Consider the following 27,271-nt stretch of genomic DNA (forward strand, 5'->3'; position numbering starts at 1 on the left):
AACGATTTATGTGGCCACATTAAACCTTCAGGCCATCCCTCCCTCCCCACCCCAAGTTCCATGAGGAGCTTGGGGTCGCCAGAGCCTCGTCTGTTAGTGAAACAGGATTCGCCGCGGATAGGTGAGGTTGACAATTGGGTTTGGAGAAGCTATATATTGCGCTGGCAACCTGAAGGGTTGCGCTACACACCCCTTGAATCTGGTATTTTAGTCGCCTCTTACGACAGGCATACCTACCGCGGGTATATTCTGACCCCCTTACCCGCTGGGGGAGACCCCTATTCCTCATACCTATGTATATCACACTACTTTATTTTCGTGTATTCTTTTGTTGGAAATTGTTTTTGTGATTTGACTTTCCGATAAAGTTTCGTCAGTTCTTCAAGCTTGGAATCCAAGCAAAAATAAAGTAGGTCATATAGGTATAAAACTACTCAAAACATTCCTCGTTTCTATTGTTATTTACCCGAAAGTGTTCCTGTAGGGTATTCGTTGAAGGTTTTGGGACTTTTCGCAATAATGAAACCATGCTGGACTTGGTAGCCCTGCAAAACCATCAAACAAATGCTAGAACTCTGCAACTGTCAAATAATAAATTTTATATTAAAGAAAAACACAACAAAACAAGTGTGGTATTATCCACAATGGAAAAACGCCTTACAATGAATAACTTGGATAGTTGTGGCCAAGCTTTCTTAAAATTGGAAAGAGAAACATCAAGCTTAGCCATGCTAAAAGATAGTGTGGAAAAATATCATGACTTGTCAACACAAATGTCAGGAATATTGACAGTATTCGAACAAAGGCTCGGGAAACTGGAGCAAACAATCTTACCAGTCTACCAGGAAACTGAACAACTTCAGAATCGCCAACAGAGTAATATTACTAATGATAGAAATAAGTAAACGTAAATTATAATACTATGTCATCTAGATTTGGAAGCAACATTATCGTGCCTCGAAAACGTGCTCGCACACTACGATGTTTCCCAAGAAGTGTGCAATCTTGTTCACCAAGGTCCTATTGAGGGAAATGTGGGAGTCTTTCTTGAAGCATTGGGAAAATTACGATCAGCCATGGACTACTTCCTTCACCACAACTCACAAAGCGTTGAATTGGAAAATGTGACGAGCCTTTTCAATACTGGTTGCGAAGGCCTAAATCAGCATTTCCGGTTGCTTTTGAAAAAGCATAGTTCACCCCTAAAACCTGTTGATTTATTGGATCTAATTTACATTGAAGATGATTCAAGCGATGAGTATACATCGTTTCGTCAATTATCGCAAAACATCCGAGAAGAGTTAGGAACTGTAGCTCACTGGCTGGAACAAAACTTACGGCGTGAATATACAATAATATATGCTACCGAACGAGGAGATGTCGTATTACGTTCACTGCAGAATTTAAAAGATCACCAAAAGAGTAGCAGTTGGGGCAATGAAGCTTTGGTAAGTGCTAAAAAGATTCATTCATTAATTTCCTTTTAACCGTATATACCTGCACCTGAAACAAATCAGTTAGTTTTAATTATATGATTTTTTAGCCAAAGCCCAAAGTGCGCGTATACGTATATGGATTGATTTAACTGATATTATTTGAGTAAAAAAATTAAAATCAGAATTTGCCGAGTAATATTGCCATATTTTTAAAAGTCAGAAAATTAAAGAGGATGTATGATTTCTCATGAGAATGTAATGGGCACCTCAACGATTTTCCCTAATACAATTTTATGCCTGGAAAATTTTTCGTCACATGCCTTTAAATTAGGCTTGGTCAGTGATAGCAGATGTAGGAAGTGTCGGTTGGATTAGGAAACGATCGAGCACGTTCTGCGCTCGTGCCCTGGCCTTGCCAGGCTAAGACTCCAGCTATTAGGAGTGATACCGCTGTCAGATCTAGAAGCAGCAAATGGCTTAAGTCCTAGGAAGCTTCCGGTATTTGCCAAGAGGAACGAGTTATTTTATAACATAGGTCATGGTTTTTGATAGGGTTTTTCAGTTTGGTCGTTAAAACAAATTTCTGGTAACATTACTTGACTCATTCAGTCTATGTGAGGTCCTCATGGACCGGCCAGTTCAACCTCACCTAACTTCTTCGACTCGAAAAATAAAAACTAAAAGTGTCCCTATATTGGTATCGATTATTTTCCTCGATCATTTCAAATGAGTAAAGGCGTCGAGTACAAAGTGGTACCGGAACAACCTTAATTTTGTGTATGTCGGGTTGATTCTTGATAAGTGAGAGTTTAACCTACTACAGTATCCAGATCGAAGATGACATAGAGTGACGCGCGTCTCCCTTTGGAGGTTTTAATTTTATGACTTTTTGTGGAGTGCCAAATTACTTCATAGTGCTTCCGGAGATGACTTCCAAAGTGCCTGGGAGGCGGGCTTCTTCAATCAAATGTCTGTTGGAAAGGCCTCTCTGAAGTTGACAAAACAACTTTTAAGTGGAAAAAAATTAACTATTGGGTAGATTTCGTCCATTTGCCGTAATTTATCCGTGAAAAAAATAATAAATGAAATGATGTTCGTTCCTGTCCATGTTTTGGGGCCGCTACGAAGCCAATTTTATTCGTTCTTTTTTCATATTATAGGGATCAAATAGGGGAAGGTTTTTAGCAAAAAAAATTTTAAAAAATTTCTAGGGTCTTGAGATATAGGTCAAAACGTGGACCCGGATACCCCTACGATGTGTTTGTATAATATAGGTATCAAATGGAAGCTTCTGATGAGTACTTTAATATAGGGTACTTTTCGTACCCCTAGGTGACTAGGGTCTCGAGATATAGGCCAAAGTGTGGACCAGGGTACCCCAAAAATGTGTTTATACAATATGGATATCAAATGAAATCTGTTGATGAGTGCTTTAGTACATGATAATTTTTCGTACCCCTGGGTAACTAGGGTCTCGAGATATAGGCCTAAACGTGGACCCAGATACCCCTAGAATGTGTTTATACAATATGGATATCAAATGAAAGCTGTTGATGAGTTCTTTAGCAGAGGGTAATTTTCATACATCTGGGTGACTAGGGTCTCGATATTTTGCCCAAAACGTGGATCAGAATAATAGGATGTATTTTTACATTATGGGTACTATATCAAATTCAACCAGACTAAGTTACGGTCCAAAGAATCCATTCATTTACGGGATGCAGTGAATAACGATGGAAATGTGAATGACATCTTTAGAATTATCATATTACCAGCAACATATACTGGTATCCCCCGACACATGCTAATGGACGGCCGGATCTGTTTATTACTTTTACATGCAATCCGAAATGGAGTGAAATCAAAGACCATTTGTTTCCTGGCCAATCCCCAATAGATCGACACGACATAACTGCACGTATTTCCCAACTAAAACTAAAATCACATATGGACTTTATTGTCAAACATAGAGCGTTGTTATATGTATTCCATTCAATGGCACACATTTTGATTTGGTTGTTAATAAAATTACTCCGAATCAAATTGATAGTGTGATATCAGCTGAAATCAAACGATTGATCCAGATTTGTTCGAATTCGTCACAAAAAATATGATACATGGCCCTTGCGGTGCATTGAATGTGAACTATCCGTGCATGATTGATGGAAAATGTTCGAAGCGATACCCACTAGCATTAATTTCGGTTACGGTCACAGGTGACGGATATCCGGCATATCGTCGTCGATCCACTGATGACAATGGTAAATCAACGATATTTAAGACGGGAAATCCAAATGTTGAAGTTGACAATCGTTGGATTGTTCCATATTATCCATTGCTGTCCAAAACATTCAAAGCGCATATTAACGTGGAATACTGTAATTCCGTTAAATCAATTAAATAAATTTGCAAATATGTAAATAAAAGAAGCGATATGGCTGTATTCGGTGCAGTCCAAAATGACAACGACGAGATTAAAAAATTTTTTTCATTCCCAATACACGAAAGACATCCAACAGTCGTTCGTTTAGCGGTTCACATTGAAAATGGCCAACGCGTTTATTTTACTCCTGAAAATACAGCGCTTAGAGCAACAAGTGCACCGTCTACAACTTTGACTGCCTTTTATCATTTATGTCAATCGGACGATTTTGCAAGAACAGTGCTATATGAAGAAGTGCCAAAATATTTCACATGGGATAAATCCAGGAAAACATTTCAAAGGCGAAAACAATGAAAACCAGTTCAAAGTCATCCTAATGTGTTCTCAACAGATGCATTAGGACGCATTTATGCAGTTCATCGAAATAATGCTGAGTGTTTTTACTTGCGCGTGTTGTTAATTAATGTTTGTGGCCCAACATCATTCCAAGCATTATGTACATGTAACTTAAGTTATTAGAAGTTAAGCAACCCTATTGCAAATATTGTAAAACTATCGATATGAAAACAAAGGGCAACCTTGAAAATAAATATGGTGGCCGGCACTTCCGGTAAATCTAAAGACTAGAAAAGTCGTGTTTAAACTTAATCATTAAACATCGTATAAAATAATTGAAATACCTAACCAATTTACAACTTCAGGTGTGGGGTAAACTCTAAAAAGTAAGTGCGATACAAAATTTTTACAATGAACCAATCGAGACAGGAAATTATAAATGTGCTCACTGAAGCGCATGTAAATTTTCCACAATCGGCTACCACAACTCAATTACGCAAATTGCTGGGCAGTATTGTGCACAATGAGGATGCCGTCGAGGCCGCTACCACTGCCCATGTTGGAAAAAATGCCGAAGCTGCCACTAACGCTGATGCCGTAATTAATGCCAGTACCGCCACAAACGCCGATGCCGTCACTAACGCCTCTGCCGCTACCAATGCCGATGCCGTCACCAACGCCGATACCGCTGCCGCTACCAATGCCGATGACTCTAATGGTATTAATAATGTGAATACTTGTCACGCTGGGAAAATGATATTGGGTAAGGTCGATGAGGAAATAACGTTGCTCCAGAAAAGAGTAGAAATGCTGAAATTAATGCAGCAGATACAGGAATTGCAAAATTACACCGCGGTAAAAAATAAACGCAGATAAGATCTTGCTGACATCGAGCATGCGTTGCCGAAATTTAGTGGAGACGATGTGGCATACCCTGTCCACCACTTCATCCGGGACTTAGGGGAGATCCTCGATTCAACCTCTGCAGACGAAAATTTCAAATTACTTGCTCTTCGACGTTGCATGATCGGCACGGCACGAGTGTTTCTGAACACTACAATGGCATTGAGCTACGATAAAAAAAAAAGCGCAGTTATGAAAGAATTTAATTTCTCCGTCACGCGACAAAAAATATATAAAATGCTGTCCCAAAGGAAATGGCGCAAAAGGGACGAAACATTGCATTGCCATGTCCTTCACATGCAAGCAATTGCCAAACGAGCCAACATCTCAGAAGAAGAAATAATTGACTTTCATCGACGGCATTGGGAACGCAGTGCCAAATGCTAACCTCTTGCTGACGGCTCGAAGTACTTAAGAGAGCTTAAAGGACTCATAAGTCGCTATCAAAATAAATATTTTGTCCAGAGTGGCTCACAAACTACAAATGTACATAAGAGCCAAACAAGCGAAGCGGCAAGGCAAAAAAGTGAACTGAAACCATTATGTTTCAACTGCTCTCAACATGGGCACATAAAACCTAACTGCCCATTCCGCTAAGACCAGACGGGTCATGCTTCAAATGCTGGAAGATGGGACACGACCATTGAGCTTGCCCGAACCCAAAAAAGGTACTCAAACGAAAGAAAAAAAGTAAATATATCTACGATCGAGGCCGATCCCTTGGCAGACTGGCCGAGTTGTAAACACATTATGTACATGTAGCTTAAGTTATTAGAAGTTAAGCAACCCTATTGTAAATATTGTAAAACTATCGATATGAAAATAGAGGGCACCCTTGAAAATAAATATGGTGGCCGGCACTTCCGGTAAATATAAAGACTAGAAAAGTCGTGTTTCAACATAATCCTTAAACATCGTATAAAATAATTGAAATACCCAACCAATTTACAATATCGTGAAGCATGTCAACAATTAAATTAGTTGGAGGATGATAAGCATTGGGAAAATACGCTTGCCGTTTCAGCTGTAATAGCCAGTCCACATTAAATACGAACATTATTTTCGATAATAATTGCAATGTGCTCCCCATTTAATCCATTGGAATTATGGAATAATTTCAAAGATTATATGGCAGATGATATTTTAAACCAAATGCGTCGAAATACTGCAAATTATGAGTTGGAATTCACATTGGAAATTTACAATGAAGCATTGATAAAGATTGACGACATTTGTTTGTCGATGTCAAACAAATCGTTAGTACAGTTGGGCATACGAGCAGCAAATCGTCCAATGCATGATATTGTTACGAATGTTGGCGGCACTAAGGGGTACTGCCATCTCTAGGCCGATGCTAAGCAGTGACGTGAATTCACATCAATAATTCAATCATAATGTCTACACATACGCGTGCACGCGGCGGAGAAGCAACGCACAAGCACATGCAGGTATCTTATCTGAAATGCTCCTAAAGGTATGCAATTGTGATTGTGGAATTGTCGCTCACACATACAAGCGCATGGTGTATGAAGCTATAAAAATTATACATCTGTAGTTGTAGCTGAGAAATTTATAACTAACTAGTAAGTTCTGGAATTAGAAAAGCTTAGAAATATGCAACAAGGAGGTCGGACAGTATAAAAGGGCGACAACAGTGGAGGCGAGAAGTCAGTTTCATTTAAGCAATCAATCAGTTTGGTTATTAAGCAAGCTATTCATTGCAAAGTATAAAAAGTGTTACTGTGAAGTACTTTAATAAAGGCCATTTTTCCATTATTCAATATTGGAGTTATTTATTCAAAAGTTTAGCGATACGAACTTTAGCAGAAGATTGCAAATAAGGGGAATTGTAGTAAATTCGTTAAAATTGGTGTCAGAAGAGGAATTGTTGAATAAATTTCGAAGACATCGAATACAACTTGGACATCCCAAAGTTAAGTGAATTGAAGATCCAGCAACTGAAGAAGGAGTTGGAGAGCCGTAGATTGAATACAACCGGTATTAAACTAGAACTTCAGGAACGACTACGACAGGCAATGGAATTAGAAGGAATTGACGTGGAAGAGTATGACTTTCATCTTGATGGCGAGGAAAGAACAAAAATGGAAGAGACAGTTACGCAGACAGTTACGAGCACAGACTTGAACATGATTTTGGCTGCAATATCTGCTCAAACATCGACAGTGGCTTCTCAACTGGAATCGCAAGAGACACGTTTAACATCCAAGATGGAAGCACAGGAGGCACATATTTCAGAAATGTCATCGCAAATGTCATCTCAACTGGAATCACAGGAGACACGTATAACATCTAAGATAGAAACACAGTTAGAAGAACAGAAGACATATATGGCTGAGCAGTTGAAAGCACAAGAATCTCGCATATCTTCGCAACTGTCAGAACAGGAAGCAAGGTTATCATCAAAACTCGCTCAATTTCAAGCAGAAGTGGATGATTTGAAAGGTCGTATGGAGCAGTTACGACTAAATTGCCCAGCTGTTTCAGCAAGCAATCCGAAGGTAAATACACCATTCTTTGACGGTTCTGTTCCTTTCCAGGTCTTCAAGCTACAGTTTGAGAAGACCGCATCAGTGAACAACTGGAATGCGGAAGATAAAGTTGCTGCACTGTTCGTGGCATTGAAGGGGCCAGCAGCCGAAATCCTACAGACGATTCCCGAAGGAGAGCGGAACAACTATGAATCATTGATGGCTGCTGTAGAACGACGTTATGGAAGCGAGCATAGAAAACAGATATTCCAAATTGAGTTGCAAAACCGCTACCAAAAAGTAAATGAGACATTGCAGGAGTTTGGTTCAGATATTGAAAGATTGGCTCATCTTGCAAATGCGGACGCACCCGTGGAATACACTGAAAGGGTAAAAATCCAGAGTTTCATAAATTGCATACGAGATGTGGAAACGAAGCGGTCTACATACGCGAATCCAAAACTAACATTTGCTAACACGGTATCGCATGCACTGACTCAGGAAACAGCCTCACTTTTGAGTAAGCCAGCGTACAAAGCTCATCGCATGGAAAGGCCAGACTGGGTAGACGCAATTTTGGAAGCATTGAAGGGTACGCAGCAGAAGAATAATGATGCAGTCAAATGCTTTAAGTGTGGAAAGCCAGGGCAAATTATATATTTGATCCTGGCATCGGGACAATGTCTTAGAACGTCAAGGCCTATCTGTCCGGTCAGGCGATGCAAACCTAGAAATCATCAACATCTACATCCCTCCTGCCGCCTGTTGCCCCAGTGGATACCGCCCTAATATCAGGGCCTTACTCACTGGCAACAATCGCATTATCTTAGGTGATTTCAATGCCCATCATGATCTATGGCATTCAAACTTGCGGGCGGACAGTAGGGGTGAGATGTTGGCGGATCAAATAGAAGAAACGACGTTCTGCACAATAAACGGAGACGCCCCCACACGTATGGTAGGAAGCTGTCACAGCTCGCCAGATATCTCAATCGTGAGCGCAGAACTCTTAAACTGCGTCAACTGGCAGCCGATGGTAACATTGGCATCCGACCACCTGCCCATACATATTTCGCTTGAGCGTACCGCCGACTTCATCGTCACTGAAAAACGCACTTCCATAAACTTCAAAAAAGGAAAGTGGGAAGAATATAAATCCTTTACAGACAGCCGCTTTGCTGCCCTCCCTATCCCAACTGATGCCCGCCAAGGGGAGCGTGCCTTCCGTAAGGTCATTAAATCCGCATCGGTACATTTCATTCCCGCCGGGAGAATTCCCGAAATCCGGCCCCACTTCCCGGCGGAGGCCGCAAACTTAGCGAGAGAACGTGACCTTATAAGACCGCTTGATCCAGGCGACCCTCAAATAAGGGATATAAACCAACGCATCAGATTGCTTGTGTATGAACACAAGCGGGCGAAATGGGAGGAGCACCTAAGAGGTTGTAACCTGTCTACCGGTGTGGGTAAACCTTGGTCCACCGTAAAGTCCCTATCGAATCCGACTAAGCACAAAGACAAAGTTTCCATCGCCTTTGGCGACAAAGTGCTGTCGGACGCGAAAAAATGCTCGAGCGCTTTCTGCCTACAATATATAATGCATCCTACGGTCGACAAAGGTAGACGGAGAGCCAATAGACACGCACATAAACACAAATTCAGCGCGTCACCAATCACCATCACCGCTAAAGAGGTTGAGGACGCCATTGGTCGTGCTAAACCATCCAAAGCAGTGGGCCCAGACGGCATAGCCATACCGATGCTTAAAAGCCTAGGGAAAGAGGGTTTCAAATATTTAGCGCATGTCTTCAATCTGTCCCTTTCCACCTTTGTCATACCTGAGAAATGGAAAATGGCCAAGGTGGTCCCGCTATTAAAGCCTGGGAAACCTGCTAACATAGGTGAGTCGTATCGTCCGATATCTCTCCTATCGCCAGTGGCAAAGACGCTTGAAGCCATTTTGCTCCCTTATTTCCAAGCAAATTTGCAGCTAGCCCCTCATCAGCATGGCTTCAGAAAACTCCACAGCACTACCACCGCGCTAAATGCCATTAGCACCCAGATAAATTGCGGTTTAAATCTATACCCCCACCATAGAACAGTACTCGTAGCGCTAGACCTATCAAAAGCTTTCGATACGGTCAACCATGGTGACCTGGAAGGGTCTACCATTCCCGCTCCAGTTTTTTCGCCTCGCGAAACCTGGCATTATCACCGACTAAATCTTCCGCGAACTTATTTACAACATGGACGCCCCAAATGTCGACCATTTTGAACATCCACGTCGATGGCACTACGCTACCGACTGTCCTACACCCCAAAATCTTGGGTGTGACGTTTGATCAGGGTCTAAATTTTGGTGAGCACGCAGCCGCAATTGTTCCGAGAATTCAGAGCCGTAACAAAATCCTCAAATCCCTCGCTGGCAGTACTTGGGGAAAAGATAAAGAAACGCTCATGACTACAAACAAAGCAATTAGCCAGCCGATTACGTGCTACGCGTCACCCATATGGTCCCCAAGCCTAAAAATCACCCACTGGAAGAAACTACAGGCCTGCCAAAATACTGCTCTCAGAATCGCCACGGGCTGTCTTCTTATGTCCCCAGAACACCATCTGCATAATGAGGCGAGAATACTCCCCATCAGGGAGAGAAATGAGATGCTGACCAAACAGTTCCTGTTGAATACTCAGAAACCTGGGCATCCCAACAGACATCTGATTGATGAACCAGCACCGCCTAGGGGCTTAAGGAGTCATCTCTGTAAGCATTTTGAGGAAATACGGCACCTGAGAACCCAGCCGTATGAAGTGAAAAAACACAAGCAGGTCCTTGGTGAACTCCATAAACAGGCGTCGGACCTTTATGCCGGGAATTGCCCGGTGAATCCAGTGCTTAACGAAAATTATCCAAAACTTGCGGAAGAGGAACGCATACTCCCCAGGGAAACGCGTGTCACTCTTGCTCAACGTCGTTCTGGATACTGTAACAGGTTACTTACCTATCCAGAATCAGCCCCGACATACAAAATGTATGCCCCGCTTGCAACGTGTCCCCACATGACACCAACCATCTCTTCAATTGTAATGTGGAACCAACGCCTCTAACACCCCTTTCCTTATGGTCCACCCCTGTTGAAACGGCAAGTTTCCTTGGACTCCCGTTAGAGGATATTGATGACAATTTGTGATCGGTCGCGGCTATTAGGTGGGGCGAGCATTGCTACAACAACAACAACAGGGCAAATTGTGCGTTATTGCAACACCAACCCTAACAGTTCGAACAATGTGGGTGGTCATAAACGCAGAGCAGAAGATGAGCAAATCACCAAGACCACTCAATCGTTAAACTAAATCGAGTCAGCCGCAAGGGGCGACAGCTGGCTCCCGCAATTGAATGCCCCATAATCTCTATCTCGCAGATTGGAAGAAGATCGAGCAATCTTACTGTTGGAACACATGTGGATGGAAAGGAACGTTTACTGACTGTAGATACGCGCACATCTCATTCCATCATTCGAGCGGATTTAGTCAACAAAAAGATAAGACCATTGCTTGGAGCAAGATTACGTACAGCCACGGGAGAGGACACCCAGGTAATTGGAGAAGTAGAATGTGAAGTAGCAATTGGGAACGTCACGGTACTATGCAAAGCAAGACGATGCGATATAAGAACATGGATGTGCCGCTTAATTTCGGCTACGAGAGAGGCTACAGCAGTAAACGAGTGCTGGTGGAAGAGAGTCAGCAAATACCACCAAAATCCGAAGTAGTCATCTGGGCAAAGGTTGATGGAGATTGTGGGACAAAAAAATTGTGGGTTGTCGAAGCAGCAAACAAATCAGCACAGAACATACTTGTAGGAAAAACCGTGGCTATGACAAAACAAGATGGACGTATTCCGGTAAGAGTACTCAATGAGTTCAAGTCACCATTTAATTTGACCAAAGGAGCTATTTTGGGAAGATGCCAAGAGACTGAAGTAGTTATTAACTGTGAACAGCTCCAGGAACACGTTTCATCTAGTAATACTGATGTTTCAAATGGCATCACGGCATGGACGCAGGGGCTAGAGGAAGCCTATCAGAATAAGGCAAAACCAGTACTCCTAAAGTACGCGAACATATTTGACCAGGATGGTTCCAAACCAGGCCGCACCAATGTTGTGAAACATCAAATTGACACTGGAGACGCGAGGTCGATACGTCAAGCTCCTCGTAGTGTTCCACTGGCGAAACGGGAAGTTGTGAGTCAAATCGTACAAGAAATGAGCGACAGCGGCGTCATCGAACCATCAGCTAGTCCATGGAGCTCACCGGTAGTACTTGTAAAGAAGAAGGATGGAAAAATGAGGTTTTGCGTGGACTACCGGAAGTTGAATGACGTTACGAAAAAGGATAGCTACCCACTGCCAAGAATTGACGACACTCTGGACTCGCTATATGGTACGAAATGGTTTTCCACACTGGACTTGAAAAGCGGCTACTGGCAGGTTGAGGTGAAGGAGGAAGATAAAGAGAAAACAGCCTTCAGTGTCGGTGATGATCTTTGGCAATTTACAGTGATGCCTTTGGGCTTTGTAATGCACCAGCTACTTTTGAGAGACTCATGGACAAGGTACTGAAGGGTCTACATCGGAAAACATGCTTGGTGTACCTGGACGACATCATCGTATTGGGCAAGAACTTTGATGAACATCTTAAGAACTTGGAGGAAGTTTTCCAGAGAATCGCTGGCGCTGGTCTAAAGTTAAGTCCCAAAAAGTGTGCGCTGTTTAAAAAGGAAGTAAATTATTTGGGTCACAAGGTAACGACACAATGCATCTGCACTGCAAACGAAAAGATAGAGGCTGTAAAGGATTGGCCAAGACCACAGAACCTTCATGAATTGAGAAGTTTCCTTGGGCTAAAGCTTTTGAATGGAAGAAGGAGCAGGAAGTGACTTTCCAAACATTGAAGGAGCGGTTGTGCACTGCCCCAATGTTAGCATATCCGATTCCAGGAGCAACATTTATTCTAGACACAGATGCGAGTGAATATGCTATAGGAGGCGTTTTATCACAACTGGTCGATGGACAGGAGAAGGTAGTTGCATATTACAGCCGTTCGATTGGAAAACCAGAGAGGAACTACTGCGTTACGCGGAGAGAGCTGTTGGCATTGGTAGAGTGCATTAAACATTTTCACAAATACCTCTACGGTCAGCGATTCCGAGTCAGGACAGATCACGCAGCGTTAAAATGGTTTCTGCAGTTCCGTAATCCGGAAGGACTATTGGCACGGTGGATCGAGCGACTACAAAGCTATGACTTTTCCATTGAGCATCAAAAAGGTAGTACCCATGGAAATGCCGATGCAATTTCACGAAGACCATGTAGTTTGGAATGCAAGCACTGTTCAAAGGCCGAGGCTAAAGAAGACATTATAGATGTCCGGCTAATGACTATAACGTGTACGGATGAATGAAACAAGGAACAACTAAGAAAGTGTCAGCTAGAAGATACAGATCTGTCACATGTTATGCATGGGCTCGAACGAAACGAAAGACCAAGCAGAGAGGAGATGTCAGCAGAGAGTCCCATTGCGAAGTCATATTGGGCACAGTGGAACAGTTTAGAATTGATATCCGGTTGCTTGCATCGAGTATGGGAGAGTGAGGATGGTCAAAGAAAAAAGAAACTGATAATTGTTCCCAGGGAGAGGATTCCTGACGTGCGCAGCGAGCTGCATAATGGTCCAAGCGGAGGTCATCTTGGAATCACGAAGATGCTCGAGAAGATTAAACAGAGTTTATATTGCGTTGGTTGCCGTCAGTCGGTCATTGAGTGGATTGCGAACTGCGAGGTTCCACAGAGCGAAAGGGCCCAAAACCCGAAGTCATGGCCAGATGAAGCAATATAACTCAGGTGCGCCATTTGAAAAGACCGCTATGGATGTAGCCGGTCCATTTCCTACTAGCAACGGCGGAAACAAATATGTACTGGTAGGTATGGATTATTTCAGCAAATGGCCAGAGGTATACCCAATCCCAAATCAAGAAGCGGAAACAGTAGCAGAAGTGTTTATAAACAATTGGGTTGCAAGGTATGGTGTACCAATGGAGTTACATTCTGACCAAGGCAGGAATTTCGAATCAGCTGTGTTCCAGGAAATGTGTAAATCACTGGGCATTCGAAAAACACGGACAACTGCATTGCATCCTCAATCCGATGGTATGGTAGAACGATTCAATAGAACATTGGAGGAGCACATAAGGAAAGTAGTAGACAAGTACCATAAAGAGTGGGATACCCGCATACCATTATTCTTGATGGCTTACCGATCAGCAGTGCATGAGACAACGGGCCAAACCCCTGAAAAGTAATTTTTGGCAATGACCTTAGACTGCCAGCTGATTTGAAGTTTGGGTTAGATGCCAATGCGGAGAGAAATGTCAAGAAATCACTGGTGATTTGGAAGAAGAGCTAAGAGAAATACATGATCTGATAAGGCAACGAACAAAGATTATGAGTGACAAGATGAATGCCAGATACGAAAAAGCAATTAATTCGGTAGGTTTTCAGGAAGGAAATTTGGTGCTATTATACAACCCACAACGTAAAAAAGGTTTGTCCCCGAAATTGCAGTGTAATTGGGAAGGCCCATACAAAGTTGTAAAACGGATCAACGATGTAGTGTACCGCATAAAAACCATCGGTAAACCCCGAACCAAAATGAAAGTGGTCCATTTGGAAAGACTGGCAACGTTTATATCGAGAGATCTGTCTGATCGGGACGATCAGACTTAGGTGGAGGGCAGTGTTACGAATATTAGCAACACTAGGGGTACTGCCATCTCTAGGCCGATGCTAAGCAGTGACGTGAATTCACATCAACAATTCAATCAATATGTCTACACATACGCGTGCACGTGGCGGAGAAGCAACGCAAAAGCACATGCAGATATCTTATCTGAAATGCTCCTAAAGGTATGCAATTGTGATTGGGGAAGTGTCGCTCATACATACAAGCGCATGGGGTATGAGATAAGCTATAAAAATTATACATCTGTAGTTGTAGCTGAGAAATTTATAACTAACTAGTAAGTTCTGGAATTGGTAAAGCATAGAAATATGCAGCAAGGAGGTCGGACAGTATAAAAGGGCGACAACAGTGGAGGCGAGAAGTCAGTTTCATTTGAGCTATCAATCAGTTTGGTTATTAAGCAAGCTATTTAATGCAAAGTATAAGTGTTATTGTGAAGTACTTTAATAAAGGCCATTTTTCCATTATTCAATATTGGAGTTATTTATTCAACAGTTTAGCGATACGAACGTTGGCAGAAGATTGCAAATAAGGGGAATTGCAGTAAATTCGTTACAATATGTTCAATCGAGAACTTGAGCGTGAATACCATCATGATCATTTAATGAACTAAACACATTTGTAACATCAAATTTAACGAAATTGAATGACCAACAGCAACATGTTCATGATACAATCATGAATAATGTCAGCCATGGGACTGGTGGATTGTTTTTCTTGGATACTCCTGGGGGAACAGGCAAGACCTTTTTGATTTCATTGATATTAGCAACAATTCGATCAGATAATAACGTTGCATTGGCAGTCGCATTGCGGCTACATTACTGGAAGGCGGTCGCACAGCACATTCTGCATTAAAGTTGCCTTTAAATATGCAGGTAAATGAAACACCAACATGAAATATTTCGAAAACATCTGGAATGGCAAAAGTTCTTAAAGTATGTAAGTTCATCGTATGGGACGAGTGTACTATGGCACACAAGAAATCATTGGAAGCACTTAATAGAACTTTGAAAGATCTACGAGGAAGCCAAACAATCTTTGGAGGTTCCATGATTTTATTGGCTGGAGATTTCAGTAAAACATTACCTGTGATCCCAAAATCCACGGCTGCAGATGAAATCAATGCATATTTAAAATCATTGTATTTATGGGGACATTTAAACACGCTTACACTTACTACAAACGTACGTGTTCAACTACAAAACTATCCGCCAGCAGCTGATTTTCACAGAAATTACTGAAAATCGGAAATGGCCAAATGTCTGTCGATCCAACAGGAATGATTACATTACCTAATAATTTCTGCACTTTTGCACAGTCCAAAGAGGCATTGATACAGAGTGTATTTCCAAACATAGTTCAACATTACAAAAAGTATGATTGGCTCAGCGAAAGAGCAATTTTACCTGGGAAAAATAAGGACGTCAATGATATAAATACAGCTATTCTGGATCAAATACCTGGTGACATAGTTGCATATATACAATTTTGAAAGGGGAGTATCAAAACTTATTATCCTTTGTACTTCCCTTTCAAAATTGTTGCTTCGATAACGTTACCCATTAGCTTCTTCACAGCGAGTCTGGTACCTTTGCAAAGTCATGGTACATTAATTGCCGTCTTTCAGTGAGTTTTACAGCTCCGGCTCACGCTCAATTCTCACGGGAATGCTCTGGATCATTGAGAGACTTGAGAAGCAGATGTCGCGAAATTTTCGCACACGTGAAATGTTATTGGCAGATGTCGCCGTTGTTTTTCATTTAACTCATACGGCGAAAGGCTAAGCAACGACATCTATTTTTGAAAAAGTAGGTTTATTAAAGGCAGCGTTGCCAAACTAAAAAGAAGTAATTAACAAATTATCTGACTCACAAATTGAACCAGACTTCTATCTGGATTTATCTGGCTCAAATCGTTGTTGTTGCATTTACATGCAAAATTATTTATATGGCTCAGGATTTTGCCACCGGATGATAGCTAATGTTGCGCAGCATAATAATCGGTGCTCCAATTTTTAATCGCAAATTATGAGGGTAGGCCTGGCAAATCGAGGAGTTTAAGAATTCAGTTGGATAATTTACGACATCATCTTGATCAGTAATAGTGTCCCTTGATTTATATGCAACTATGTCACCAGGTATTTGATCCAGAAAAGCTGCATTTATATCATTGACGTCCTTATTTTTCCAAGGTAAAATCGCTCTTTCGCTGAGCCAATCATAGTTTTTGTAATGCTGAACTATGTTTGGAAATACACTCTGTATCAATGCCTCTTTAGACTGTGCAAAAGTGCAGACATTGTTAGGCAATGTAATCAATCCTGTTGGATCGACAGACATTTGCCCATTTCCGATTTTCAGTAATTGCTGTGAAAATTCAGCTGCTGGCCGATGGTTTTGTAGTTGAACACGTACGTTTGTAGTGTTGTGTAAACAGCCAACAATTTCAATGCCAAATGAGAAAACCAGTTAATATGCTACCCTGTAACAAAAAGAGTCTAAATTTTTACAAACACAAAAGGGGCATTTGCTAATTGTTGCTGACAGAGCAATTCAGGCGATTTAATACAGGTGTGTGTACAACGCACGACTAAACCAAATTTGCATTCAGGCAAATTTGCTGACATTGCGTTTCCCACAGACGACACAACTCAACACAAATATGTGTGTACATATTTGTGTCAATTTGTATGTAGGTATGTAAGTATGTATAATTAAAGTAAATATGTAGGTAAGAATATGTTTAGAATAATTTAGTATAAATAAGCCAACAATATTTGAATAAAGATGCATTCGCTCGTTCGCACTTACACCTCACAAAACCGACTATTCATTTTCCATCTTTTATATGGTGATCCTGCCTTTGATCCTGTCGGCTGATTTTTCAGCCTAAGTTCATTACTGGCGAGGATACGCCTTTTATATGGCAATCCTGCCTTGATTATACTGGCTGATTATTCAGCCTAATTCATTGGTAAGGATAATACTGGCTGATTACAGCCTAAGCCTTATAAAAGGAGCGAAAAAGAGAAGCTATCGGACGTGTTTTCCAACTCTAATTATTATCGCGGTAAAATTTTTTGTCAATAAACTGGAAGAAGAAACAAAGGAACCGCATTCGGAACAAAAATAAATTTCGCTTTTGCAATGATGTTTTTGATGAATTAAATTTGGGCTCCAACGATGAAGATTACATGAAAATTGCGGTAGTTGAAAAACAAATACGCTGCCATTAGATGCGCTGGCGCCCACTTTTGCACCTTTCGAACTCCAACACACTTCAAATAAACACAATTTTTACAAACGCAAATCTACAGCCATCCAGAAATGTCCAACGGTGATAAGGTGGTAAACAATTGGGAAGAAATTATTGAAGTCGGTCAGAGCATAAAAAGGGTGGAATAAACAACAGGACTGGCAGCATAACAAATATAATTATAATAAGTATAATTAGCTTAATTCTGAAGCCGGTTTGACAATTTAGACATTATTTTTAAGTAAGAAAATATTCGGGCAACCTAACGGCTGCCTATTGACAAGCAAAAATTTAAATTTCTGCTGTAAAAACTTTTTGTTACTAATTATTGAGCTATGTTCCCAGAAGAGGACATACAAAATCAAAGTCAAGTGCTTAGGCGTTTTCATGACACTCCTTAAATGTGAAATTTTTTTTTTTGAAATGTTTACTGACGTTTTTCCAAAATAGAAATTTTTTTTAAGCCCAAAATGGCATAGAAAACAAAATGAAAAAAAGGAAATAGCATTGGAATTAATTTTTAATCATTAAAGAAGAAAAAATAAACTGTATTTAACTATCCATCATTTGAAAAAATTTCCTGAAAATTTTGTAAGAAAAATTAGAAATGTCAAAAATGTTAAATTAAACAAATTTTTCCTTAAGAACAAACATTTTTAGAAATAAACCTTTTAACTAATAACTTTTATAATGATAACTAAATAAGGAAAAAATAATAAAAGTAAAATGGAGTGCTTAATATAATAAACATAAAAAACAAAGAAATAAGCGCAAATTAGCATTTTTGCCACCCCCAAAGAAACAGGAATACATTTTTATTTTCGCTTTAATTTTCTCTTTCAATCATATCATCTCTTTAAAATGTCTTCGTGGACAAAAATAGTTCAAGGCATTATGATAGCCATAGCTGGTTACGAGGTAGGAAAAGGAAACTGAAACATCAGAGAATAGAATATTAAAATATGAACCACCAGCTGAACCAGAGCCAAAAATTAACTCAAACATTTCAGATGTTTGGCTAGCAGTTTTAATAAAATTGATATAATATTCAAATTTAGCACCCTAAGCCATCTAAACTCAACCCAATTTCCATACGAACAGTAGACAATTACAAATGAATCACTGCTAAATGCCTCACTCAATAGAAGAGTTTATTAAGACAGCTTCATTAGCACTGTCTAAGTTCAAGAATTTGCTAATCCACAGTAGTAGTTTCCATAGAAGTTAATCAAAATAACATCTATGACGGCTGTCAAAGTAGAGGAATTATACCACTGTTTAAGTGACTTAAACTATGAACATTTTTCGTTCGTCTGTTTCATTAGCCATTGAATGTGCTTGTAATTCTCAACTGGTTAGTGAAATATTCTAAAGACATAGTTTAAGTTTTTTATCCCAAAGCGGGGTTTTTCAAAGCAAAACAAGGTGGCTCAACCCGCAGCCAATACCTTGGAGCCCCCCAGTGCTCGCCCCCAATGAATAAATACAAGGTGTAACAGGTGCATAGCAACCTCCCTCTCTAAAATAACACACAGTTCACTTAAATAATATAAGAGCAAGAAAACTATTCGCCCGCCGAATCGCCAAAGCTTAGACATGGCGGGCGAGTATGTTTAAGTGACTTAAACTATGAACATTTTTCGTTCGTCTGTTTCATTAGCCATTGAGTGTGCTTGTAATTCTCAACTGGTTAGTGAAATATTCTAAAGACATAGTTTAAGTTTTTTATCCCAAAGCGGGGTTTTTCAAAGCGAAACAAGGTGGCTCAACCCGCAGCCAATACCTTGGAGCTCCCAGTGCTCGCCCCCAATGAATAAATACAAGGTGTAAAAGGTGCATAGCAACCTCCCTCTCTAAAATAACACACAGTCCACTTAAATAATATAATAGCAAAAAAACTATTCGCCCGCCGAATCGCCAAAGCTTAGACAACCACAAACCTTATAAAATAACAACTTTTCGCAACATAATGCTTGACTAAAAACCTTACCTAAGTGGCAATATGCAAAATACCTAAAGTTACCACAAGATCGGAAACTAAAAAATCAGCCAGAATGAAGAAAATAAAAAGTCACAAAGAGAACCTTATTATAAATAAAGCGCTTAATAAATAAATAAATTTGCAATTAGACATGTCGCGCTCGTTTTCATCCAAAAGAATAGAAAATTTGAAGCATAATAAATACAAGCAACCGGATTGTTGAGAAAGTCATTGACTTAGGACAATATTCGACCAGGCTTAAAAATGCCGGAAATCTAGGACTTGTAAGAGAAAAAGACAGTTGTCCCTTAGGAGACAAATTGGTCAAGAATAATGAATACTCGAGTAAGCATATTTAAAAATAAAAATAAAATAGGTACCCAAGTTCCCAAAGATCTAATATTTGCATTAGCCCCAGAAGTTATGGATGTGACAAATGTCGACAAAAATTAAAGAAATTCTTCATAAATATCATGACGATCCCATCTGGGAAGGCCAACCAGAAACCACATGACACATAAGATCTAAAAAAATATTGCTGGAAAAAATGAAAATGGTATGAAAAATGTTTGCATCCACTGTACCCATTGGTTTAACCACTTATCACTGTATAACTACTTCTTGCACAAGCAGCAACTGAATCTACCCAATCTACTGTATATATTACGCTCAGAGATCCCGCTTTTCGATCAATATCAATTTTCAACCTATGGTGACTGTAACCATTATATTCATACCAATTCTAAATATTCCCGCGGAAAAATTCCTCCAATTCTTTTCTCCTAGGGAGAAGAAAAATTGGGGAATAGGAATTTCGAATTTTCGAAGTCAGCTGTTTTACCATCTGACAGTTCATTACGCATTTCTGCTTTTGTTTAAGAAAATAAAGTTTAGTGTCTTTTGACGAATTTATCGTAAATTAAAGAAAAATATACATAAAAAATGAATAGTATTGCATTTCATATGGTTGTTAACGAAATGATTGATGAAGAAGGTTCCCAGCAATACCAACAGAGGACTATAAGAAGAAGGTTGCGCGATAGTACCAATCCGTTGGAGTTGCCACAATCATTGTAAGTATTAGAACATCTTCTGTTTTGCTTTTATATTTCATTAAATGTCTGGAATTTACAGATTTCAAAAGTATTATAGGGTTAACAAACCTGCATTTCGGTATTTGTTGGAATTTCTCACATCGCACACACGGCATCGCAAAAACAATTTGCGATATCGCCGCTTGTGAAACTGAGTGCAGTTTTAAGATTTTTTGCTGAAGGTGGGTATCAAACAGGAATCGGAAAAGATGTGGACGTTTCTTTAGCGCAACCCACCTTCAGCAAAGTTCTGGACGAAGTCGTTGAGACCTTTGAAAGTGAACTGTGCGAAAGATGGATAGTGTGCCAATGAGCAGCGACGAAAGAAGAAGAATTTCACGTGCATTTTACGTGAAGCATGGGATTCCCAGTGTTATCGGCTGCATTGATGGAACTCATGTCCGTATCATCGCACCCGCGGAAAACAAGCATCTCTACTACAATAGGAAGGGCTACTACAGCTTAAATGTAATGTTGGTAAGCTATTTATAATAGTTCAATTGAAATATATTTGACTATGGCATTGTATTTTCTTAGATGTGTGACGATGAGCTGAAAATTCGGTACGTTGATGCTTCCCATCCCGGTGCCTCGCATGACTCCTTTATTTGGAATGTGAGTGAATTGAGAACTCACCTTGAAGACCAGTATTTGCAACGTGAAGCCAATTTTTGGTTACTGGGTAATAATAAAATATTCAAAATGTAAATATTTGTATTGATATAAGACTTTTTAAACTAGGTGATGCCGGGTATCCTTTAGAACCATGGCTTATGACACCACATCGGAGTCCCGACGAAGGCTCTATACAGATGAAATTTAATAAAGCCCATTCGAAGTGTCGCAACATTATTGAACGAACCAATGGGGTGCTGAAAAATCGATGGAGGTGTCTCCTTGGTGCAAGAGAATTACATTACACTCCAAAAAAAGCAGCAAAAATTGTAAACGTATGCTGCGCGCTGCACAACATATGCATACATTTCAAGGCATACACAGATATGACAGAAGTACAATCCACAGAAGAGCAGGCAACTCAAAACAGAAATCAAGATTTAATACCCTTTACTTCGCCTCAGTATTTGAACGCAGCGCAAAACATACGAAACAACATTGGAAGCTCGCTATAAATTTTAAGGAATGAAAACACATACTTTGAGTTTAATATTTTATTTTCTGTTTTAAATTCATTTTTTCTGCCTTTAAATTCAGGTATCACAATTTAGTACATTTTACTTAATTCCTACTAAAGAGTTTCAGTCTCATTTTCTTACAAAAAATAGAAATATCACAAATAGTTTTTTTGCTCGTCATAACACAGTCTTAAATTAATTAATATTATAGTCTACAAAATAAAAATAGTTCACGTAAGCATGTATAATACTGATATGAATACTACTATGAAATAAAATAAAAAATAATTCATATTAAAAAAATTTACTAGTCTTATATTTTAGTAAATATTAAAAGGACTATTAAAAAAATCACAAATTCAGGTAGCTTGCTATATACAAGTGTCATGCGACTAGGTATTTTTCTATTATTTTTCTAGCTGGCGGAGCATAAGATTTTCCAATACTAAATTATGCCTTTTCAATTCATCTATTTCCTCTCTTTTTAATTTTTCCATTTCCTTATAATGCTTTTTATTAATTGCATATATTTTGTCAATCGCCCTTTATATTTTTTTAATATTTTCTTTTTGATCAGTGGAATCTGACACTGCACCTTTTATGGTATCACAGAGCTCGCGTTGAATTGGCAATTCTTCTTGAAGAATGTCAGAGGAAGATCTCTTAGATGGCACTCTTTTTGAGGAAGTGGGCCTTTCAATCAAAGCATTTGGGGGGCTCTCATTCATACAAACACTAATAACTGGGTCATCATACAATACCTCACAATCAATCCCTACCACAGTCTCACTCAATTCCTCAAATCCGTTAGCTAACTCACATTCACTCACTTGGACAATGTAGTCCACAACACCACTTTTCCTAACTGTAGTTCCATCTTCAATTTGAATGTTGCCATCAATTTGCTGCAATATCTTCTTCCTAGATGGCAGTCCAAATTTATTTCCCACTCCCTCCACGGATTCCTTCATACGGATCAACTCAAATATTGCCTTTTCTGTTGTGTAAAACTTGTATTCGTTATTTGGGCCACCGCCAGTGCCTCTGGAACTCTTATGGTTGTTCGCTGCTTTTTGACGCACGTATTTTTTTTGATCAGCCCACACCTAGAACACATAAGTTTTAGTCAGCTTGTATGTATACAACTTTTTCATAAAAATAAGCACCTTTTTCCATTCTGCAATGCATTTTGCTGGTGGTCCGGCTGAGTTCAGCTCTTCCTCAGCTTTACGCTAAAATCTGTGTAAGGCTTCTTTGCCTCTTTTAAAACAACCTTGCGCAATTTCCGGATGACTTTGCATCAAATCGATTAGTAGTTCTATCTGTTGCTTATTTGTACTTTTAGACCTGAAATCAAGAGTAATATTATTATTATTATTATTACTTATTTAATATAGTAATCTTTGAAATACAATGTTTCTTACAGACTACATAACGAATTAGATAAATTTACATTACAGAATAGTATACAGAAGATTTAAGAAAGCCTGTTTTGTCATTGTAAAATCAATGACAGTAGTTTCTGACAAAGTATTAAATTCTCTCAAAGAGCGCACCAAAGGTGCATTTCCAGCAAATGTCGTTTTTACTTTGGGTAGATAAAATGGATAAGATACACGAAGATTACGTCTAGGGACATTGAAACATATTTTATGCAAGAGATATGGGCAATCAACGATGCCTTGAATCATGTTAAATAATATAATATAAGAGAATATTATTTTTTTTTATTACATACCTAATAAAATAAGTAATTTTCAATTCAAAAAATACAATTTACTTACATTTTTATGAAGCGTTCCTTTCAGCTTATCAAGTGAACAATTTCTTTTAAAATGAAGGAAAAATCTCCCTCTCACTCACATTCATAATAACTAACTATTTTCATCCCATAACCGGTTTCCGCTTTTTCGAACATTGTTCAGAATACGAGGAAAGGGAGAAGTGAAAAAACTCTCACGGAATTTTTATTTAGAATACGAGGAATGGGAGAAGGGAAAAAACTCGCACGGAATTTTCGTTTAGAATTGGGCTGATTATTTTATACGTTTCAATTTTAATTTGAAATGGACTACCAACACAAAAGCTTTGTTTTACCGTTCTCATCTAGGAGATCATAATTCTATATAATAGAATTTTTGGATCTAGACAAATAGATAGTAGATATATAGGGCCCTGTAGATATATAAGGCCCTAACCTCAGCGGGTTAGGGGGTCAGAATATACCCGCGGTAGGTATGCCTGTCGTAAGAGGCGACTAAAATACCAGATTCAAGGGGCTGTGTAGACAAACCCTTCAGGTTGCCAGCGCAATATATAGCTTCTCCAAACCCAATTGTCGACCTCACCTATCCGCGGCGAATCCTGTTTCACTAACAGACGAGGCTCTGGCGACCCTAAGCTCCTCATGGAAGTTAGGGGTGGGGAGGGAGGAATGGCCTGAAGGTTTAATGTGGCCATATAAATCGTTCCCGAGATGGTCGGGCTAGCACCTTAATGGTACTGTGTTACCGGAGCGTACCGGATCTGTATCCAGCAAAGGACCATCGAATCGATAACACTCCCCAAAGCCTTCGGGGAGCAACCTTATCGCTACAACAAAAACAACAACAGGGCCCTGTAGAATAGGAAAAATAATTTTATTAATAACCTGTAGAATAGAAAATATCACTAGGAAAAATAATTTTATTAATAACCTGTAGAATAGAAAAAATAATTTTATTAATAACACTGGACCACGAATTTCAACCTTTTCTCTTTACCAGAAACGCCGTTATGAAATTTGTATGAAAAATCACCCCCTGATTTCGAAAATTAAGTTCATTTTTGATTCTATGGTACGGTTTTTGAGATATTTGCAATTTACCGTTATTCGAAAAAACCAAAAAGATGGCTCCCTTTAATTACGTATATCTCACGAACGGGTAAAGCAATTGCAAAAAAGTTTACAGAATCGGAAAGACGATAAAATTTTCTATGAATACATCATACATTGTTTTTTGCTCAACCAGACAGTTTTCGAGACATTAGCTTATCATTTCAGATTTTTGTTTTTTTTTTTTAAGTGCAAATGGGATATTATCCGGATAAACGAATAACACCATAACAATGATAATACTTTTTCTTTAAATAAGTCAAATAGTACTTTTAATACTCGATTTGTATTATAGTAGGTAGAGAGGTTGCGTCGAAAGGAAGAGTGGTTGGTTTCGAAACCTGCTGTAGGCATGTAGTTATAAACATGTATTTCCGTCACATATGGGTAAGTATGCACGTAGATTTTCAAAATTACAGGGATGCACCTTTACGTTAAGCTAATCGTTTATCAAAAAATTTCCACCGTTTCCGTTGAAACACTTCGAAATATTATCGATAAAGAAATTATCAAGATAAATTGTATCTCGTTTTTAACCGAAACGAAAAGCTTTCGTTAACGTTAAAAACGTTAACGAAAACGTGATACTTTATGTTTGAATTGTGCTGGCAATGCTATAGCCATGGTGAAGCCGTAAGGTGGCAACAACGAGCGCACATACACACACAAACTCTATGTAATTTGTTTGTGTAATTCGTTGGTGGTAATGTCAAAAATACTCTGAGAAATGTTCGTACTGTCAAATTTCATGAGAAAAGTTGCAATCAGCTTGGATAATGCTTTCACCTTTAATGACTCCGCCATCAATCAGCTTTGCCAGCATAGTTTGAAATTAATAATCAACATAAACGATTTGATTTCGTTTTGATATGGCAGAAAACGAAACGAAATCATTTCGTTAATTTGACGATCTTAACGTTAATAAACGAAACGAAATGACTTCGTTTCGTTTATTAACGTTGATTATCGTAACGAAATGATATCGTTTCGTTGGTTAAGCATGCCTGCAAAATTATAAGACAGAAAATTTTTAAAGCCTACATCTAAAGCAGGTAGTATTTTCTTTTCCCGACTTCGTATAAAAAGGAACCTTTCTGTCTTGGTAAGATTTGATTTTTTCAATTTTATTCTTGTTCCGAGTATAAATATGAGTTAATGCGCCTTGAAACTTCATAACATCTGCAAGGCTTGCCGAAGATAGTTCAGTTCATAAGTCAAATTTCAAAACCGTGATTTATTAAAAAAAATAAAATGAGTAAAAGGACGCGAGTATTTGTTTGTAATAACGATCCAAATATGTTCTGTTTCATGTGTGGCCAATATACTATCTATATATAAGGCGACGACGAGTGTTCTCAGATCATATGAAAACTTTATACTCCAAGTATTTTGGCATTGAGCCTAAAAATGCTGCAAAACCTTGGACACCGAACACTTTGTGTACATCGTGAAGAGTAGAATTGATTCAGTCGGAATCAGGACAACAAATAAAATTTGATACACCAATGATATGGAGAGAACCTACTTGCCATTCAATAGAGTGTTATATTTGTCAAACAAAAGTACTTGGCTTTGGAAGATCAAGAAGAGTAACCTATGCCAGCGTACCTACAGTGACATTACCAGTACTACATTCAACGGCAGTTGCGGATCCAGTTCCATTGTCAACAGTAATATCTGAGTGCGGGGAATCAGGTTGTACTGAATTTCGCATGGGAAACGAGAGAAACGTTCTGTCACAAGCACAACTTAATGATTGGATAAGAGATTTGAACTATCCAACGAAAAGGCCGAGATCCACGCTTCTCGTATGCAACAATTTAAATTTGTGTCATCCGATGTTAAGGTGATATATTGTAGAACTCGTCACGAACAATTTTCCAAACACTATACCAAGAAAGACAGTATATGCTACTGCAACGACATTCCTGGTTTATTCAAAGAGTTTGGTCAAAAAATATGATTCAAAAGACTGGCGATTATTCATAGACAGCAATAAACTGAGTATGAAGGCTGTATTATTGCATATTGGTAACAAAAAGCTTTCTATCCCGATCGTACATGCAGTAAATACAAAGGAAACCTACGAGGAAACGCAAAAACTACTCAAATTTATCAAATATGAAGAGCATGATTGGAAAATATGTTCGGATCTCAAAGTCGTTGCAATGCTATGCGGTCTACAAAGTGGCTACACCAGGCACTGCTGCTTCCTTTGCAAGTGCGATAGCCGAGCTCGTAAGGACCACTACGTCAGAAAGGATTGGCCGGAAAGAGTCGAGTTTACCGTTGGTGTGGATAACATCAAATACACCCCTCTTGTTAAGAAAGAGAAAATCATACTTCCACCCTTACACATCAAGCTCGGTATCATTAAAAACTTGGTTAAGGCTTTGGACAAAGAAGGCGAAACATTCGACCATATGAAAACAATTTTTCCAGATATTTCTCAAGCCAAGATAAAGGAAGGTATTTTTGTTGGACCACAAATAAAAAAGTTGATCAACAATAATCAATTCAAAGACTACTCTCATCAGTTGAGGCAGCAGCGTGGGAATCCTTTGAAAAGGTCGTTGCTCC

General features: G+C 39.3%; 1 protein-coding gene and 1 long non-coding RNA gene across 2 annotated transcripts in view; both read left to right on the top strand.

Annotated features, from left to right (window-relative positions):
• The first annotated feature begins 565 nt into the window (after positions 1–565).
• Positions 566–27,271, top strand: part of Exo70 (exocyst complex component 7) — a 58,114-nt gene continuing 31,408 nt past the window's right edge. Inside the window, exons 1-2 of the mRNA XM_067792458.1 lie at positions 566–876; positions 934–1,448. Coding sequence (XP_067648559.1) covers positions 645–876; positions 934–1,448 — 747 coding nt within the window. The 5' untranslated portion in view covers positions 566–644. The remainder of the gene's footprint in view (positions 877–933; positions 1,449–27,271) is intronic.
• On the top strand, positions 18,970–22,049 carry LOC137254640 (uncharacterized). The gene is made up of 4 exons (XR_010954052.1): positions 18,970–20,662; positions 20,724–21,160; positions 21,221–21,365; positions 21,425–22,049. It is a non-coding gene; the product is annotated as an uncharacterized lncRNA (long non-coding RNA).

This window comes from Eurosta solidaginis, chromosome 5, assembly GCF_040869045.1.
Source record: "Eurosta solidaginis isolate ZX-2024a chromosome 5, ASM4086904v1, whole genome shotgun sequence".
Taxonomy (NCBI): domain Eukaryota; kingdom Metazoa; phylum Arthropoda; class Insecta; order Diptera; family Tephritidae; genus Eurosta; species Eurosta solidaginis.